At 40.2% G+C, this 20,366-nt stretch overlaps 1 protein-coding gene across 1 annotated transcript; it reads right to left on the reverse strand.

Moving 5' to 3' along the window:
- Positions 1–1,860: 1,860 nt before the first annotated feature.
- LOC121733296 (protein deltex) lies at positions 1,861–19,967 on the reverse strand. The gene is made up of 10 exons (XM_042123511.1): positions 19,785–19,967; positions 19,406–19,620; positions 19,050–19,186; positions 11,631–11,826; positions 10,566–10,796; positions 9,392–9,519; positions 8,354–8,435; positions 7,578–7,827; positions 5,577–5,733; positions 1,861–2,603 (listed from the first exon to the last, which is right to left on the reverse strand). Exons 2-10 carry the CDS (start codon positions 19,602–19,604, stop codon positions 2,466–2,468), a joined length of 1,518 nt encoding a protein of 505 aa, XP_041979445.1. The 5' UTR covers positions 19,605–19,620; positions 19,785–19,967; the 3' UTR covers positions 1,861–2,465.
- Between the last annotated feature and the right edge of the window lie 399 nt (positions 19,968–20,366).

Consider the following 20,366-nt stretch of genomic DNA (forward strand, 5'->3'; position numbering starts at 1 on the left):
ATTTTAAAGTTAGTTAAAATAGCAGAATGAGTTTTTTTTTATTTGTCGTGACAAAAAAAAATCTATGGTTTTTTAATTTATTTTATGTTAAAATAATTGTAAAAGGAAAAGCAAATATCGTGTAGTATAGCACGATATGACTTTTTAATAAAAAAAAATACGTGTGGCACTCGAGGGCTGCCGCGGTAAAGCTATTGCATAGCATTTTTTATCAACTTATGCAATTATAATTCGCATACGTCTAGTCGCACTCAAACACAGTGCCGAAGCCTGCCGAACTGAAACGATGTTAGACGATGCACGGCAACGCCGCACCGACCGCGAGGGTGTTAGGTTTATTTTCATTACGGAATTTCTTGATTCAGTCGCCGCGCTCAAATTCCGCGATTAAAGCTATGTAATAACTTAAAAAAACTCACTCTGGATTTTAAAAACCTGTAAGTATAACTACACTATTTTCATAAATAAATATACATTTAAAATATTACCATTTCAATATGAGGTACTATTTCATTATAGGGAGATCGCAGACGGCACACTTTTTGTGTGATCGAGTCTGCGGCGCTCATACAGTCGGCATGGAGCGGCCATGCAGATTGTATGTGCGCCGCAGACTCGATCACACAAAAAGTGTGCGATCTCCCATATTATGATTTATGGCATTGTTCAGAAGTCCCGCATATTACATATAGTTAGCGTACTAAGTTTAGTTTTAAGTTTGTGTCGTTGTCTGAAACATGTTTGGCTTCGATTTTTTTACTTTTGAAATTCCATACAAATTGTAGTTAACTGTTTCATGGCGAGCACCGACAAAATCTCGGTCTGTTTCACAACTTACTGCTAAGTGCCGGATAGGCTATCCACAAGTTATCTGACAGATAGAGTATAGAGTATCTGTCAGACAAGTTCTAGATAGCCTATCCGAAACTTATTAGTAAGTTATGAAAAAGCCCCTTAGTACTGTAATCAATAGAGACATATAAACTACCTATATGAAATCTAATCTAAATAATAATATGATATAAATATTGTTAATATACAAACATAATAGTCTGTCTTACACTACTTAAGGCACATACTGGCAAGTCTAATATGATCTAAATTCTAAACCATCGAGCATTTAACCACAATAGAGGTGTGATGTAAAGTCGACTTTCTGATCTTTGCCGCAAGCGACTGCGAGTGACAAAAATTCAAATAAAACGCCACTTTATGACATAAGCAAGCAAGGTTTCATTTTTGGCGCAGCGTTGGCATGAGTCGCTAGACCAATCTCGATAGAAAAAGAAAGCTATAAACATAGGTCATAAGTGGCATTTTATTTGATTTTGATGGTCGATTTGTGGTTGCCGTATTTTACCAAAAATAAATCCGATAAATAACGAATCACCATCGTGCTGGAGTATTGCACCAATGTCTGCGCGAATCCGCAAATATTGGCCAATCAGAGCGAGTAACCACTGCGGGGTTTAGAGGAATTTGTTTACATTACAACTCTAATGAGTAACATCCTCGAAGTAAACTATAATAATCATAATATACTTAAATATAATTTCTAATCCCAAAAAAATACATTTCTATAATATACTTTACAATACTTTTCTTTTCACTTTGAACGAAATAACATGTCTGAGATTAAAGAAAAAGTGACATAATATTTTTTATCTACAACCACTTCACTACTACAATAATTTCGTTACAAAAAAATCTTAAAATACATAAATGCATGATTATAACAATATCGCTATTCGATGTGTAAATATTGTAAAACTTTCGTGATTTAAAATAATAAATGTCACATAGAATAGTCTATAAACTATAATAATATTTAAATATTAAATTATTACGCAATACACAAGTAAAGCTTATTTGGAATTATTTAAGCTAATTAGTTAGCCTCAAAAAGATTATATCTCTTTCTCGCGTAGCATCATTTAATATGAATGAAAGAGACACTATACAAAACTTTAGTACTATACCCAAGAATGTGGAAGACATACATCACGAGAGAGCAGATATAACTCCCTAATAAAATGTATATAAAGGAATGTCATGTTATACTTATACTAAGTTCGGAAGACAATATCAAAATTAGATTATAATTAACTAAAGTTGATTTGAAGATTAAAAAAGAGAGAAACGAGTGAGATCAAAGAAGGGTAAAAAAATACGATCACTAGTAAGGAAAAGGCTGGCAAGATTCGAAACATAATATTGGTTAGTATATGTACGGACCAACTTACTAAAGCCATAATGATCTTGGCTTTAGACGAAAAAATATAATCAAATTACCTTTCTCGATAAGCGTCATCGTATTCATTGAATCTGGCCAAAGAATAGTAATAAAGATCAATGAAATCCTTGCCTAAACACTGGTCAAGACGAGCCCGCAGCGATCACGTGACGAGCCCGCAGCGATCACGTGATTAACACGCAGCGATCACATGCTGCACGCAGCGGTGACGTCACGCGGCTCTTAGCAGCTGGGTCAGGTCGGCGAGCGTGGCTTGCAGCGCGGCGGGGCTGGCGGCGGCGGCGGAGGGGGGCGGGGGCACGCGCCACGAAATCACGTGCTCGCGCCCGGTCGTCACAGACGCGCTTACCTGCAGAGTTAGAAATGAGTCGTCAACATACATAAAACTTGCGGCACCGCACTGTCAAGAGCGGCGGCAAAAAATTCTATAAAATAAATAAAATAATAAAATAAAAAGCCTTTTATTTCTTGCTATGATACAAAGTGATGGAGCTATTATTATAGTTAAAGTTAACACACAATGGTAATGATGAAATGTAAACTACTCTTAATTACTTACTACATACTATTAACTACTATATTACTACTCTACTACTATTCTTACTTTATTAATATTAATATATTTTTTTCCTTTTGCAAGAACCCCTCTCAGTTGAAGGTGAAGGCCTCCTCTAAAGAGTTCCATTTTTCTCTATCTCGAGCAACTTTTGGCCAGGAGCGGCCGGCTATTTTTATTATTTCGTCTTCCCATCTCGCATATGGTCTACCTTGAAGTCGTTTTCCATACGGGCCAGCCCATTTAGTTATCCTGCTAGTCCATCGGTCGTCCTCTAGCCTCGCTACGTGTCCTGCCCACTTCCACTTTAGTTTTTTAGCGTAGGTTAAGGCATCTTTCGCTTTTGTCATTTTTCTTATGTTGGAGTGGCGGATTTTTTGTATTTTTTTGATGCTGAGCATACTTCTTTCTATGCCGCGTTGGCAGGTGGTAATCTTATTTTTAATTTTATTAGAAAATTTCCAAGTTTGACACGCGTAGGTCAGGCAGGGTAGGAGGCAGGTATTCATCGCTTTTGTTTTTATACTTATGGACAAGTTGCTTTTAAATATCTCGCTAAGCGACCAGTATTTGTTCCACGTATTTTGCGCTCTTCGCTATACTTCCAATTCGTTTAGTTTTCTGTCGAATCCAACTAGTTTTCCTAGGTATGTGTACGTATCAGTGTATTGTAGAGTTTCGTTGTCTATTGATATTTTTCTGTATTTTGAGCTGTTTGTCATGATCATTGTTTTTGTTAAATTCATCTCTAGCCCCACGTGTTTTCTAGCCGTGTTTAAGGAGTCGATCAAGGATTGGGGTTGTGTGCTCGTTTCCGATAATAGAACCAAGTCATCTGCGAAACGTAGGTGACTTAAATAACTCCCTTAGATGTTAAGCCCCATTTTTTCCCATTTTAATATCTTTACTATTTATTCTAGGACCGATATAAATAATTTTGGGGAAAGAGGGTCCCCTTGTTTTACTCCTCTTTTTACAGCAAATGTAGGTCCAGTGGTTTCCAACTTTATTCTCGCTACGCTGTTTTTATAAATATTTTTGATTAATTTTATATATTTTGGGTTTACTTCCTGGTCCTGTAGAGCAGTCCATATACTAGAGTGTGATATGGAATCAAATACCTTTTTATAATCAATGAACGCTATGTAGAAACTTCTTTGTTTTTCCTGGTATTTTTCCATTATTAGTTCTAACGTATGTATGTGGTCAATCGTTGAGAAACTTTTTCGAAAGCCAGCTTGTTCGATCGGTTGCATTGCTTCCAGCGTCCTGCTAATTCTATTGTTTATATTGTTTATAATTGTAGCGAAGAGTTTGTAGAGACAAGAAAGAAGGCTTATCGGTCTGTAATCTTTAGCATTTCCTTTTTTGTAAATCAAAATAATCTCTGACTCTTTCCACTGCGACGGTATTTCAGCAGTTTCTAATATTTTGTTAAAAAGGTAAGTTAAGGGTGGAGTAAGATGTTGGCAAGCAATCTTTATGGCCTCGTTGGTGATGCCGTCCGGCCCTGGACTTTTGTCTACTTTTAACCTTTTAATTGTCTCGGTCACTTCGTTTTCTGATATAGGTATAATATTTTCAAAGTCAGTTTCGTTTGTACAGTTTTCGTGGTTACTGTATTCGTTTGTTCTTGCACTATATAGATTTTTGTAAAACTCTGTTGCTGTTTGAATAATATCTTTTCGATTTTTAACCAATGTGCCACTGCTGTTCAAGCTATCTATCCAACCTCTATTTGTTCGTAGCTCTTTTAGAGGTTTTTTTGAGCTTCCTGTTTGTTTCAAATGGAATTCAAACATCTTTAATCTGTAATTTCTGTAGTCGAGTTTTATGTATTTGCTTATTAATTTGTATAAGGCTGTTTTATTTTCTTATCTTTTGTTTTATTTTTCATACGATGCAATTCCTGCCTTCTCTTTATGAGAGCCATTGTGCGTTCATGCAATATTTTATGTGTCGGTTTTGCTGTTTCTGTAGGTGTTCTGGCGTCTTGTATGCTTAAGGATATAGATTTTAGTAACATATTGTAATATGCTTGTACTGATGTGTTTTCTTCGTAAAGAGTCAAATTTTGTGAGTGATCTAAGATGTTTTGTTTGTATCTTGCTATTTCTTGTTCAGTTTTTAGTGATAAGTGTCTTTTATTACTGTAGCCCGCGCGCCTCTTTTTTTTGTGTTGTACTCATTAATATAGTAATATAATAATCTAAACTCATATAAAAAAACTTAAAGAAATCGCCAATTTTGGCGTTATGGTTACGGTTAAAAAGGACAGCACGACAACCCATTTATATGTATTGCCAAAGTTATCAATCATCAATCGTTAATGCATTTTTTTTTAATGAAATAAGGAGGCAAACGAGCAAACGGTTCACATGATGGAAAGCAACTTCCGTCGCCCATGGACACTCGCAGCAGCATTGCAGAAGAGCTGCAAGTGCGTTGCCGGCCTTTTAAGAGGGAATAGGGTAATAGGGGAGGGTAGGGAAGGGAATAGGGTAGGGTTTAGGGGATTGGGCCTCCGGTTAACTCACTCACTCGGCGAAACACAGCGCAAGCGCTGTTTCACGCCGGTTTTCTGTGAGAACGTGGTATTTATGCCGAAGCATGGCTCTCCCACGTATAAAAAAAAAACTCCACAGCGTCGTTCAGCGCGTGTGTATCTCTCTCTGTCTTTGTATTTCAATCTCTCTTTCTGTGATGTGTGTGTGTGTGCCTGTGAGTGCGTGGCGCGTGCGTGCGTGCGTGTATGTATGTGTGTACCGTAAAGAGCACGCGGCGCTCCCAGGCCAAACGCAGCGCGGCGAGCACGCGGCGGCCGAGGGGCGTGTCAGGCAGCAGCGAATGCCGCGGGAACCCTACGGCGTAGTACGGCGCTCCCGGCACCGGGTGACCCGCACCTTGACGACCTGACTGGAAACTGAAGAACGAAATTAAATAAATAAAATTTTATTGCAGACTAATGTTGTTCATATTTTTGTTGGAAACAATAAATTTATACAGGGTGTAACAATACTAAGTGATAATACTTTGGGGGTGAATGGGTTTCCTTCATAGAGTTCACTGTGAAAATAGCAGAGGTGGAAGAGTGAAATAACGCTTCAGTAGAAATAGGCCGGATACAAGCTTCCAGCCAAGATGCAATTTATGAGCTCCCTCTTTACACGGATATGAAAGATCTACATTATAATATTTATTGAATTTTCTCCCTGTTCGTTGAACAGACTGTAGTTAGACATCGATAGCATGTGCAGTTTACCTTTACTGACCAGGCCGTCAAGCCATGACTTTTTCGTTGTCGCTTCGTTTTCGCTGACGAGTCGAACATCGTCAATTCCATACATTTATCAAAATGTATGGAATTGACGATGTTCGACTCGTCTTATCACTTATGTTAACTCCATACATTTTGATCGGCGATTCTTTACGAGGGCTGCTATTTATGTATCCGGAATTAAAAAAAGAAACAAACATATATCATTTAATATGGTTTTATTGCTTTTCAAAATATTCGCCGCGATGATCGACACACTTTTGTGGAACCAATTTTCATAGCACTTTTTCCATTCTGATTGAGGTATCTCCAAAACGTGCATTTTGAACGCATCAACAGCCTCTTCGCGGCTCGAAAAACGTTGACCACGTAATTTGTTCTTCGCGTATGGAAATAAAAAGAAATCGTTAGGTGCCAAATCAGGGCTGTACGGCGGATGACCAGTCAATTCGATCTTTTGACCCTCCAAAAACTGAGTTGTTTCAGCTGAGGTGTGACAGCTAGCATTGTCGTGATGTAATATGATTCTGCGTTGTCGGTTGTCCTTTCTTATTTCTTCAAAGACTTCTGGTAAACAAATGGTCGTATACCATTCAGAATTAACCGTTTTACGATTCTCTAATGGCACTGTAGCCACATGTCCATTAATTCCAAAAAAACAGGCGACCATTTGCTTCAAAGTACTTTTTGCACGAGTAACTTTTGTTGGTTTCGGCTCATCTTGGAACACCCACACCGTTGACTGTTGTTTAGTTTCGGGGTCATATGCATAGATCCAAGATTCATCACCTGTGTAGATATTATAAACGGCTTTTGACGTACCACGGTTGTATTTTTTTATCATTTTTTTGCACCAATCGACACGAGCCCGTTTTTGATCGATTGTCAAGTTGTGCGGAATCCAACGCAAACATATTTTTTTTTACAGCCAAATGTTCGTGTAATATCTTATGTATGCTCGTCATACTTATGCCTAAGGACGCCTCTATCTCGCGATATGTAACATGACGATCACGCATTATTAGTTCCCGCACAGCATCTATATTTTGTGGGACAACAGCTGTTTTTGGGCGACCTTCTTTATTTTCATCCGTGAGCATAGACCGCCCACGATTAAACTCACTGTACCAGTGATAAACAGTGGTTTTTGATGGTGCTTCATCTCCAAAAGTTGCGGTGAGTTGAATAAAGCACTGTTGTTGATTTAGCCCACGCCGAAAATCGTAGTAAATCATTGCACGAAAATGTTCACGCGTTAAATCCATCGCAAACGAAGACACGCAATTTTCAAAATGACGCCACAATGGAAAAATAATTGACAGTCACATGAAACAAAATGTATTCTTCAACCAAAGAGTTCTATTTTCAAATGTTGTAATTACTTTTTAAATATTGTTCTTGTAAGTGGCCAGTTCCGGATACATAAATAGCAGCCCTCGTATAGAAGCCATAAAGAAAACGTCTCGGCTACAGGCTCTGGCTTTACTTACTTATACGTGACGAGTATAGAAGCAGTGTGGGGCGGGTGTCCCGGCAACGCGGCTGGCTGTAGCCGCCACGCCATCGAACCAGCTGGCTGCTCGCCGTACTGAATAGGGGCGGGGGCGTCGTATTGCGCGGCGGGCGGGGCGGGAGCGGGGGGCGGGGCCGGGGGACGCCCCTCCACGCCCTCCACCCACCGCCACACGCACGCGGAGTCGCGCTCCGACCACTCGCCCGCGGAGTCGTTGACTTGATGGCCTGTGTTTATCAATAATAAGATGACGCCTGTAACTCCTTTGCACCGAAATTGGTTGCGAAAAAATGTACGGTTCCTGCGACCGTACGTTTTTTCGCAACAGAAAAAAATATATATAATACTCCCACGCCCGCGCCGGTTTCAGTGACGGTGGCCGATTTCATTGAAACGCAGGAGTAATTTTATAGTTCCCAAGCGTGAGCAGCAGTCACAACACAAGAGCACTCTCTAGTTCTTTACTCTCATAACACAGTGGGACGGAAGACCGACACGACTGGCGAAAGATCAGGCGCAGGGCCGACCTTTTACATGCCCATCCGACGCATGGATCGTCTTACTTGTCAGACAATCAGGTGATCAGCCTGCATCATCTTTACCAAACTTGGACGTAACATGTTTCCAACGCGGGAATCGGACCCACGACCTCCGAGTCAAGAGCCGCGCTCTTTACCACAGAGGTGAACAGAAAAAATAGTTTTTGAGCCAATTAAACGTTTTCTTACTGCTATATTATAAGAGGGTTTTTACCTGTGACTGGCGCGGGTGCATCAAACACGTCGTCGCTGCCGCCGCTGCAGTTTAACAGCGACCCCACGGCCGCCGCTTGACCCTGCTCACGCGCATTATTGAAATTATATTTTAACACAAACACGTACTTATTTCCATCAAAAAAAAAATGTTTCCTTTTACAAAGCGTCGAAATTTTTACAAAATAATCTTTAATAAGCATCAAACACATTATACAATGGCGGTTAATATCTGCCATGATATTATGTTGTTTTATATTTTACTAGATGACGCCCGCAACTCCGTTGCGCCAAGATTCGTTTATCGCGCGGGGACTTTACATTTTTCCGGGATAAAAAGTATATTATGTCCTTTCCCGGGAATCAAAGTATCTTCATACCAAATTTCAGCAAAATTGGTTTAGCGGTTTAGGCGTGAAGAGGACAGACAGACAGTCAGACGGACAGACAGACAAGACAAACTTTCGCATTTATAATATTATTAGTAATTAGTATGATAAGTATGGATAGTATGGATTAGCAGTCTTAACTTTTTACAAAGCGTAAAAAGTTGTACATACATAATTAAGAATATATTTTGCAACTTTTCTGCTACTATTGCGCTTTGTAATTGTAAACAATTAACTTTCATAAAAGTTAAACAATAATGGATATTTTTAATCCCCAATCAAAAAGCGGCTTTTTAGCTAAGTTTGAAGCGTCTGTGTCTCTGTGTGTGCTTGTGTGTGTGTGTTAGTTCCCGAACCGGTGGTGGGCACCATGTAGAACATTCTGAAAACATTTATTTTAAATTTATTCAGAAATAAAACAAATTTGATTTGTGTGTGTGTGTGCGTGTATGTGCGTGTGTGTGTGCATATCTGATCATGGCATAAACGCGCGTTAAACGCGCGCATGCATGTGTACGCTTCAATAGAATCCGGGGTTCTCAAAACGCGCGTTAGCAAAGCGCGCGCCTAACGCGCGCTTCAAAACGCCCAATGTGTACCCGCTCTAAATGTTACTCCTCCTCACGTCATATAGACTAACTATAACATACCTGGCTATCCTTACTCTCATGGCTGAGGTATGTGGACACTGTGTCGACGCTGTGCCGCCGCCCCCGCTCCCCGCCCTCCCCGCTGTCGCCCGCCCCGCCACCGCCGCCCGCGCACTTGTTCGCCGTACCTGTGAGATTGTTCATTGAGTTATAAAATTATCCTTAATAACATTTTAACAAAAGAAGATCTTCCGACCGAGCGTGGTGGTATGCTCGGTCAGGCCGAAGCCCACCATTTCACACGTTATATCTTGTCGTTCTCCGAAACTTCGATAGCGCGATAGGATTGTGAGGCTAATTGTGGGTACAGGCACAACATTTACGTACTGTAAATCACACAGACATAGATCATGACAGATACTACATGTGTATGTACTTCGCGTGCCATATCGCGCTCCCAAACGACGAGCAATGCTCGTCTTTCGAAAGTCTGTTCTTTAGTCTGCTATCGAAATCGGATGTCAATCGGAATTGTAAAAATGCCTAAATGGCTAAGAGTACTGTATTGAGCTGTAGAATACGTTGGCCTAGGCCCTAGACAATGAACACTTTTCTTATCATCGGTACGTCGCAGTAGCTATAAAAAGTGGCACGCTCATTTTCATACAAATAGAGCGACATGCGATATCTATCTTGATCTATGTCTGTGGTATAACTGTAATGTTAATTAATATCGAACAATGATTGATAAGATATTCAAATTATAGATAACGAAATAGAAGTATGTATATTAAAGTTTGATTGGAATGTATATCAAGATGTAGATGTTACATCTAATATATAAAATTCTCGTGTCACGGGGTGCGTGGTTGAACACCTCTGAAACGGCTCGACCGATTTTCGTGAAGCGAGCGAGCATATCGGCTAGGGTTGAGAATCGGACAACATCTACTTTTTAAATTGATAAGTGCATTTTTTGAATAAATAATAGTAAATTATTACCATGATTGACGACGATCATTGTTTGTGTGACGGGATAGCGATGGACGTTGCCATGGTGACATACTTATTTAGTCACTTCAATAAAATAATATGGGCGAAATACTTTATAATATGGCAAAACAACATTTGCCGGAACAGCTAGTTATTATATAATAATTAATTCGCAATCTTAATTTTTATAAAAAATGTTAATATTATGATATTAGATATACATGTATTATAATTGACTCACTAAATATATTCAAGTTATGGAGCAGCTGCCTCGCCAGATTATGTTTGCGTTCGCGCGGCGACGCACTGCGTGCGCCCTCCGTCCCACGCGTCTCCGGCCGGCCCCGCCCACTCGGCGCGGACTGCACTGACGTCACTGACTGTACTGACTGTACTGATTGTACTGACTGCACTGACTGTAGAGATTGTACGCTGCTACCCGTATGCTGTTGCGGGATGCGCGTGCGCCGAACTGAAACACGGGATTTATGTTGACTTTATGTTTACGTACTGAAAAGATAAATGTTAAGAATGCGCAACAAACAAACAAAAAACTAATATTATGTCGTGATGAGGTTACAATTTAAATATTTACCATAAATGAGGACATGTGTGGATGAAGCAGGTAACTAACAATTTAAAAACTGACGTTTTTTTGCACAAACGGAGGCTTTAGTACCAGGTCAAGTGATTTGAATTAAAAAAAAAGTGGATTCTATGTACAGCTGCTCTTATGATCTAAAATGTTACTTACCCACTTCATCCACTCATGTCTTTAAAAGTGTTATAAAAAGGGCCAACCCATATGTACCACAACCACACCACGTGGTCGGGCGCATATTTCGTATTGTAATTTGTACCACATTTTGCAGTCATAGTCAACCACTTGTATGATACCGACCACATCGAAACCACAACGTTGCGTCAATGCAATAACAGTGCGCGCACACCGCCCGCGCTCTTACCCCCTCCGTTTCATTCACTTTCGTACGTAACCACATCGCAACTACTGGCGACAACGCAACCGTTTGTCAGTAGCGACAGCGACAGTGACGCCATTCACACGTAACCACTGCTTGACGGCATTTTGTCGTTGCGACGAGGTGTGGTTGTGGTATGTGTGGATTGGCCCTTATTTGAATATCAATTTGAAACTCATATTGTTAGTATTTTTCGTGTCTTTGTTTATTTAGTATACTCGCAGCTGACCTTAATACTCTCGAAATTATATGTTCTACAAACTACTGCTGCAGAACGGGTATACTGCAAAATTATACCTATAACAATACTATTATCATGATCTCACCGTCAACAGGCGTTCGGTCCGGCGGGGCGGGGGGCGCGGGGGCGGAGCGCGTGAGCGGGTAGGGGGGATGCGGTGCGCGGCGAAGCAGGCGCACGCTGCCAGCCGCCGCCGTCATGCGCGCTAGCGACAGCGACCACCCGCCCCACGACACGACGTCCACGCCAGCACAGTACGCCTCCTCTAGACGACACTGGACCTGTTAAACAAGCGGTTATTTTATTATTATTACTATTTTAATTTTTAAGCTATTTATTTTAATATTTAAGGGCGACCGAATCAAGAAATTCCATAACTTGTGTAATGTGTTGAGCCAGCGGCCGGTCGCGCTCCACGTTATGCACACGCAGCAAATATTATTAATTTTATTAATTAATATTATTGAGGATCTATCTTGGGACCTTACCTATTTCTCCTTTTCTTAAACGACATACCTATTCAGCCTCATACTCTCTTAGCTTGCTATGCTGATGATACCGCAGCTTTAGCCTCGGACCGCGATATAGATGTTGTGCTAGACCGATTGCAGCTTGCACTTAATCAGTTATTGAGTTATTTCAATCGATGAGTTATTTCAATCGATGGAAACTTAAATTAAATGAAACTAAAACGGAAGCTATACTATTTACTAGAAAGCGTAAACCTCCTGTGCGTACTATTAAAATTAATGACTTTTCCATACCGTGGAGTACTAGTCTAAAATATCTTGGATTAACTCTTGATAAAAAACTAAATTGGACAAAACATATTGAATCAACCAGTACAAAAGGTCTAAAAGCTATGGGAATGTTAAAACCAATTTTTAATCGTAAATCGAAACTAAGCAGTAAAATAAAACTTTTCTTATATAGTACATATATACTATACTATACTCACCTATTCTTGTCCAGTGTGGAGTAGCACTTGTAAATCTAATATGAAAAAACTACAAATAGTTCAAAATTGTTAAGAAGGTCGCATAATATATAGTTTTGAACTATTGTCTATTATTCTTATGTATCCTAGCAACTGTTATTATTGTGTTGTAAAAAAATAGACTCGAATAAATAAAACGATTGTCGTAAGCAGAAATAAGTTCCTCCTTTCTTTCTAATATCTTAAAGTGGTAGCAGAACGTGAAATAATAATGGAACAAGCATTAAATGCGAGCAAGATTCAAATTGGAAAATTAGATTCCAAGAATTACAAAACATGGAGGTTCAAAATTTTCATTGTCCTCAAAGCAATGCCGGGTGGCTTAGATATCCTCGAAGGTAAGAAAATAAGACCATCCTTGGCGCTTACGGCAACTAGCGATGAAAAGGCTAGATATGAAAATGAACTTCAAAGTTTTGAAAATTTGAACAGCGCCATTTTAATTTTGCTAACGACAAACATGTCCGATGATGTTTTGCAAAAGTTTCTGCGATTTGATGCTGCTAAAGACATGTGGGATGAACTTGAGCGCATCTATGGAGGTACGTGTGTAGACAAGACATACGACCTATGCCTGAAATTCTTCAGCTACAAAAAGGACCCAGATCATGACATAATTACACATGTGTCAATTTTAAAGAACATCTGGAGTGAATTGTGTTTAGAACTACAGAACGAGGCAAAATTACCAGAAATTCTCCTTGTATGTAAAATATTAGACACATTACCTCCTGAATATCTTGGATTTAGGGCCAGTTGGCTATTGATTTCAAAGAAGGAACGCTCAGTCGAGAATCTGACAAGTCAGCTATGCGCACATGAGAGAGTGTTGCGTCAGACAGACACGCAAGTTACTGACGACACATCTGCAGAAGCATTGTACGCGAAAACCAAGAGGGGTGATAAGAAAAAGAATAATTTCAAAGATCTCAAATGCAACTACTGCAAGGATAAGGGTCACAGGGTAAACACTTGCAAGCGGTGGATCCAGGATGGAAAACCTCCAAAACCTCCCAAGGAATCCAAGACCGCAGAGGCAATGTCAATACAGCCAGATTTTGGTGATAAGAAGGATTTAAATTGGTACGTTGATAATGGGGCGACCAGTCACGTGACCAATCGGAGTGACTTCTTCCTGACCTTTAAATATTTCGAGAGCCGTCATACAGTGACTGGCCAATGTATTGAAGCCCTGGGCATCGGAAATATTCTCGCAGAGGCTGATATAAACGGTAAACCAGTATCAATATTACTAAAAAATGTATGGTACGTACCCGGCATTAGCAAGAATTTATTCTCAGTCCTCGCCACCCATGATATTTCGGACAAAAGCGTTTTTGAGTCTACCACACAAAAATGCACAATAAAGATTGATGGACAGCTGAAACTGATTGGTACTCGCAGCAAGTTTGGAGGACTATATAAACTAAATTTAAGATGTCTACAACCAACTGTACGAGTTAATCATGTGTCCACAACCTCTAATCTGTTACAGCTATATCACGAAAGATTTGGACATCAAAATAAGAGTCACGTTAAGAAAGTGATAGAGAAGGAATTTGCCATAAAAGTACCAGCAACTAAAGAACTCTGTGAAGGATGCATCTATGGAAAATCCCACCGTCTAAAGTTTGGGACCAGAGATAAAGCGACAAAACCCGGAGAACTGGTATATGCAGACGTATGCGGGCCCTTCCCATATTCTATCACAAACTTACGATACTTCGTCCTCTTCAAAGATGCATATACTAAGTACAGATTTGTATATTTTATGAAACAGAAAGCTGAAGTACACGCAAAGTTGCTGCTCATGCTCGCTGAAGTCAAAGCATCTGGAGTTGTTATTAAAGAACTACTGAGCGACAATGGCGGAGAGTTTGTCAACGCGAAAGTACAAGCTACTCTCAAGAAGGAAGGAATTGTACAACGATTGACTATGCCCTATACGCCACAACAGAACCCAACTGAAAGGGACAACAGGACAGTTGTGGAAATGGCACGAAGTCTAATGTACGCACATGCTGAAATTCCTCCTGCATTATGGGCTGAAATGGTATCTGCAGCGGTGTACATTTTAAACAGGACAGGTCCTACCACTGTAGGTGATAGATCACCGTATGAGCTATGGCACCAGAAGAAGCCCAGAATACACCACTTAAGAATAATAGGATCCCACTGTTATCCACATGTTCCGAAACAAAGACGAAAGAAGTTAGACAAGAAGGCACAGAAGGGTATACTTATCGGCTATGATGCTGATGATGGCTACCGTATATGGGACAGCAGCACCTTCAAATTGATTCGTTCGAGAGATGTGATTTTTGATGAGAATCCTCTAATCGGTCATCCAGAAGAATCTGACGAGCCCATAGCCACACCGAACAGTACTGCTGATAAAAGACCTGACACCACATTCGACTTCGTCATACCTCGTGAAATTGAAAGTTTTAGACCGGCCGTCATAGAAAACCAGCAGCCATTGACAAGCCACGATGAAGGTATAGCACCGCCCTCTCAGCAAGTAGAGCGTGCTACTGAACCATCGCGTGCAGAGAATGGAGCTGCTTTTGAAGATGACATGGCTATGGCAGAACAGACATTTCCTGAGACGGAACAATCCTTTGATGAAGATGTTCACGATGACATCGAAGCAGACTATGAAGTCAACGATGCAAGTGAGTCAAGGGCAGACACCCCACTGACTGCATCTGAGGTTGAAGCTGAAGGTAGGATGATGCTAAGAGAGCGATCAAATCTTAAGCCACCGGCTAAATATCAAGACTTTGTCTGCACCGTTTGTATGAATTCAATTAACGATGAACAACTGATAGAGCCGAACACATTTAAGGAAGCAATAACATGTAAGGATTCAAATGAGTGGAAAAAGGCAATGGATAATGAGATTAATTCTCTGAAAGAAAATGAGACATGGGAGATGGTAGATTTACCTAAAGGCAGAAAAGCAATCTCAAGCAAGTGGATTTTTAAGATCAAGACGAATCCAGATGGGTCGATTGATAAATATAAAGCCCGACTTGTAATTAGAGGTTTTTCACAGAAAAAAGGTTTGGATTATTATGAAACCTTCAGCCCTGTTGCAAAAACAAGCACCATAAGAGCACTACTAAGTGTAGCTGCACAAGAAAACCTGTCTCTATCCCAGTTTGATGTCTCAACCGCCTTTCTGTATGGCACATTAAAAGAGGAGATTTATATGAAGCCTCCTGAAGGATACTCAAACAATGATGGTAAGGTTTGCAAGCTTAAAAGGAGTCTTTATGGACTTAAACAAGCTCCGCGATGCTGGAACTCCACCATTACTGAACACATCCTCAAACTTGGTTTCAAACAGAGTCAGAGCGACCCCTGCTTGTTTAAAAGAGGAGAGGGAAAGAGAAAGCTACTGATAGCGTTATACGTTGATGATGGATTAATAGCTTCAGCGAGTTCAATAGAAACTGAGGTGTTTCTGAACGAAATGCGGCAAAGATTTAAAATCACGACGAGTAACGGTTCCTATTTCTTAGGTTTAGAAATAAACCGGAAATCAGATGGCTCAATAAAAATTGATCAGAAAAGTTACGCAAAGAAGCTTTTACAACGGTTTGGAATGCAGGATTGCAAAGCCGCAGTAACCCCGATCGTAAAAGACAGCGTGCCAGCTTCAAAAGATCAAAATGATTATCATGACTTTCCATATAGACAAGTAGTTGGAGCACTCTCATACTTGATGGTTGGCACTAGACCAGATATTGTCTATGCGGTTGGAATAGTGTCACGCAAGCTAGATAGCCCAACACCAGAAGACGTAGCGAGAGTAAAGCGAATCCTACGCTATGTTAAAGGCACCATAGAGTACGGTATCACGTACAAGTCTTCCACTGCGGGCCAAGGCATAGAATGCTACAGTGATGCTGATCACGGTGGTGATCAATCGACTGGACGCTCCACCAGCGGCATGATTTGCCTCAACGCCAATGGTGCTATAGGATGGCAAAGTAAACGTCAGACTACTGTCGCTATATCGTCTACAGAGGCAGAAATAATAGCAGCTAGCGAAGCCGCCAGAGAGATTATTTGGATTAGACGGATCGTCAAATTTATGCAGGCTAACACTCTGGTAGAGAGCACGCCATTGTACATAGATAACGAATCCGCCATAAGATTGGCTTATGATCCACCTTATGAAACGCACCAGCGCACAAAGCACATAAAGCTGAGACATTTTTTCATAAGGCAGTGTGTCCTAGAAAAGGACATAAGAGTTGAGAAGGTTGATACAAATGATCAACTAGCAGACTTTTTGACAAAGCCGCTATTCAAGCCGAGGCTTTCGGAGCTGTGCAAGCTAGCTGGAATATACAGATAACGAACAGTTGCTTCAGAGGAGAGGGAATGTTAAGAAGGTCGCATATATAGTTTTGAACTATTGTCTATTATTCTTATGTATCCTAGCAACTGTTATTATTGTGTTGTAAAAAAATAGACTCGAATAAATAAAACGATTGTCGTAAGCAGAAATAAGTTCCTCCTTTCTTTCTAATATCTTAAAGAAAATAAGGCTCTAAAAATAGCTTTAAATACTAGGCTTAAAGAAAATCTTAAAATATTGCATAAAAACATTAATTATCCTTATTTAAGTGATTATATCCTGAATATCTCAAAAAGTTTCTATTTATTTAAAAATAAGAATCATAAAAATAGTCTGGTTTCGTCAGTCGGTCGTAGTAGACTACGTAATCTGCCATACGCTCATCGATATCGTACTTATCGACTACCGCACCACACTATTCTCGGCGAGTAAGCCCCTCCCACCGGCCACCGATAATACCGGTCCTCACAATATCGGCGCGCGCGCACCGCGCAGCGCGCTGCAAGTTTTGTATCGATGCGATGACTTGACGTGTTGTCTTAATATCACAATTAAAGAGTGGTAATTCAATATGTAGGTCACCGGATGCCGCGTTCGTCACTCGCCGACGTGGTGCGCAGGCGATCACGTTCAGCCCGTCAGCACTTTCAGACGGGTCAACGTACGAGCACGTCATCGCCGCCGCTGCCGCTGCCCCCGCCGCCCGCACCCCGCCTGTAACGGAGCCGCAGCCGAACTACGCAAGTGTCGCCGCTTGCCATCCGCCTCCTACCCCGCGTTCCAAAAACAAAGGGAAAAAGGAGGCCCCGGCAAAGAAGTGTCCTCCCTCCGAAAAGGACCGACAGTGCGATGATGACGGGTTTATAAGAGTAGAGATGAAGAAAAAGAAACTCGTCGTCCGCAACCATCGCGGCACCGCACCCGAAGGACCCGAGCAGCTGTTGCGGCGTGAGACTCCCGCGACGCCGCTGTACGTGTCCAGGCTGCACTGGTCCACGACGGTCGAGCAGGTCGTGGACTACATCAGGAGCAAGACCCACTTCGTCTTGAGGGACGAGCGCTTGGAGTCCCGCCACAAAGTGAATTTTAGCTCCCTTGTGGTGAGAGTCCCGACGCACCATCTACCGACCTTCGATAAGGAGGAGTTCTGGCCGATTGGAGTCGTCTACAGGAGGTTCCGAGGACGACTTCCGAACACGTCGCGCCCCACGTCGCAGACAATACGTGTTTAGTGTTTTAGTGTTAGTGTTAGTTTTTAGTATAATTGTATGTATGTTAGTCTATAAGGTATTTATAATATGGGCCAAGATTCCTGAGTTAAATAAATAAATAAAAAAATAATATAAATAACGAAAAAAACCTAACACACCCCATAAAGTTAATATACCTAATGGAATAGAGCAACAATGTCGAGCTGTCAAATGTAACCGAAATTGGTTTCATCTGTGTGTAAAAATATGTGTACATATACACTTACGCAAGCATGATTGAACATGATTTCTATGAGATTAAATTGTCAATGTGTGGCACGTGCCGACTTGACGTCAAAAAAAGAGTACTGCCGTCATGTATCACATGTCTCTTTTTACCACGCAGTGTTACTGATAGTGACATCTCTCTTGCTCAGGCCTTAATTTCTCTATTCCGCTAGGTATATTAACTTTATGACACATCCCACTCCGACTGGCATGTCGGTTGGTGCGGCAGTTTGCTACACATAGCTAATTAGCTGTCATATTTATAGAAACAGAAAAAAAACAAGGTAAACACAAAAATTAATTGATAAGTACCTATAATTTTTGTATAAAGTAAAACTAAAACTACAACTACTACTTTATAGTTTTATATTTAAAGTTTGTATATATAATATATCTGTATATTTTAGATAGTATTTTAGTGTTTACATTTCTATCATATATGGACAATAATATTATGTTTTATTTAAACTACAAAAGATATAGCATAATAATTATGTTATTGTTCTAAAACTACTAAACCATAATTTGTCAAATTTGAGTCAGGCGGCTAGGCATAACATATAATTATTGTAGTGCCTAGCCTACGGCTTGCCTTCACCCAATTCGGGATTACAGATACATAATAATGTGTTGAATTAAATGTTTTTGAAAATTTACCTCCATTGGCAGGGGTTCATAGTTAAGGTTGGCTCGAGCAGGGGGCTCAGCTAGACGGGCCCACTCCCAACGTATCCCTCGAGCACCTGCAGACTGTACGCTATAACAGGCTCTCCGCACTGCACACTCCTCTACTCCTGATAAAGAATGTTGATATTTACTTTAAAGATAAATTACTAATGAACAATTTTCTATTGTTTATAAGTACATTCTCGACTTATTGTTAATTTTATAAAGATTTTTTATTATTCATTTTAACTGAATTTTAATTAGGTTCTAGGCATTGTTGGTTTGCACAAGGCAGGTTAAAAATATATACAGAAATGTCACTACAGATTGCTAGAACTATAATTTACCTGGGGTATCAGAGCTCTGTGTAAGAGTGCGTAGGTTTACATAGTGTCCTTTAAGAGCAGGATCTGCATCGGAGAGCACCACTCTGGTAAGTTTCTTGGCATGGGCCCTCTCCAGTGTCCGAGTCACACCTGGGGAGTGCGGTAGCCACTGGCCCTCGTGCTGCCATTCCCACACCACCACACAGTGTACTGATGACATTGTTATATCATATTGCCTGTAAAATAACACAATATAATCCCACTATCAATTTCAACAACGAAATCTCACATAATATACGTCAAAAGGAGTACAGAATGTTACAATACACGTGAGAATATCCATAAATTTTGGGTATAATAAAGTATTGAAATAGTTAATAGCTGCAAAAGTAGTTGTTACCTGCTACCTCTAAATTCCTTGCCTGCTGGCTGCTACCAACCTGCTACTGGCTTACGACAAGTTTTCATCAACAGGCAACAGCTGTAAATAGAACATATTCTATCCTTGACTTCTTAATACCAGCAAAGTTTACCTTACAAAGATAATATAAATTAAATATTTCGTGTAAAATTAAGTTTTAAATTGGAAAATAAAGCTGTTTGCTGTCGTAAAAATGAAAACTTCAAAAGTCAAACTTTTTAAACTGTATTCCGATATCTTTATCAGTTACGATTTTGCACTATGGTCATAATAATAATATTATCATTTAACCATTTATTATAGTTAAAATTGGGTTATATAGATTTTTTACAATAGTTTTATCACAATTATTGTCGAGTAAAATTTTATAAGACAAAATTAAATCAGAAAAACACACAACATACAGCCATCGGTACTAAAAGTTAAAACTGGTATTGCAATAGGAATACAGTCCAGTTATATTTTGTCAAAAGCATAGAGAGTAGAAAAAAGTCGCCGCTGTCATTGTCACTTACGAAGTTACGAGCAGTGTTGCCAACTTAGTGGAATTTCCACTAGATC

Source organism: Aricia agestis, chromosome 13 (genome assembly GCF_905147365.1).
Source record: "Aricia agestis chromosome 13, ilAriAges1.1, whole genome shotgun sequence".
NCBI classification, from domain to species: domain Eukaryota; kingdom Metazoa; phylum Arthropoda; class Insecta; order Lepidoptera; family Lycaenidae; genus Aricia; species Aricia agestis.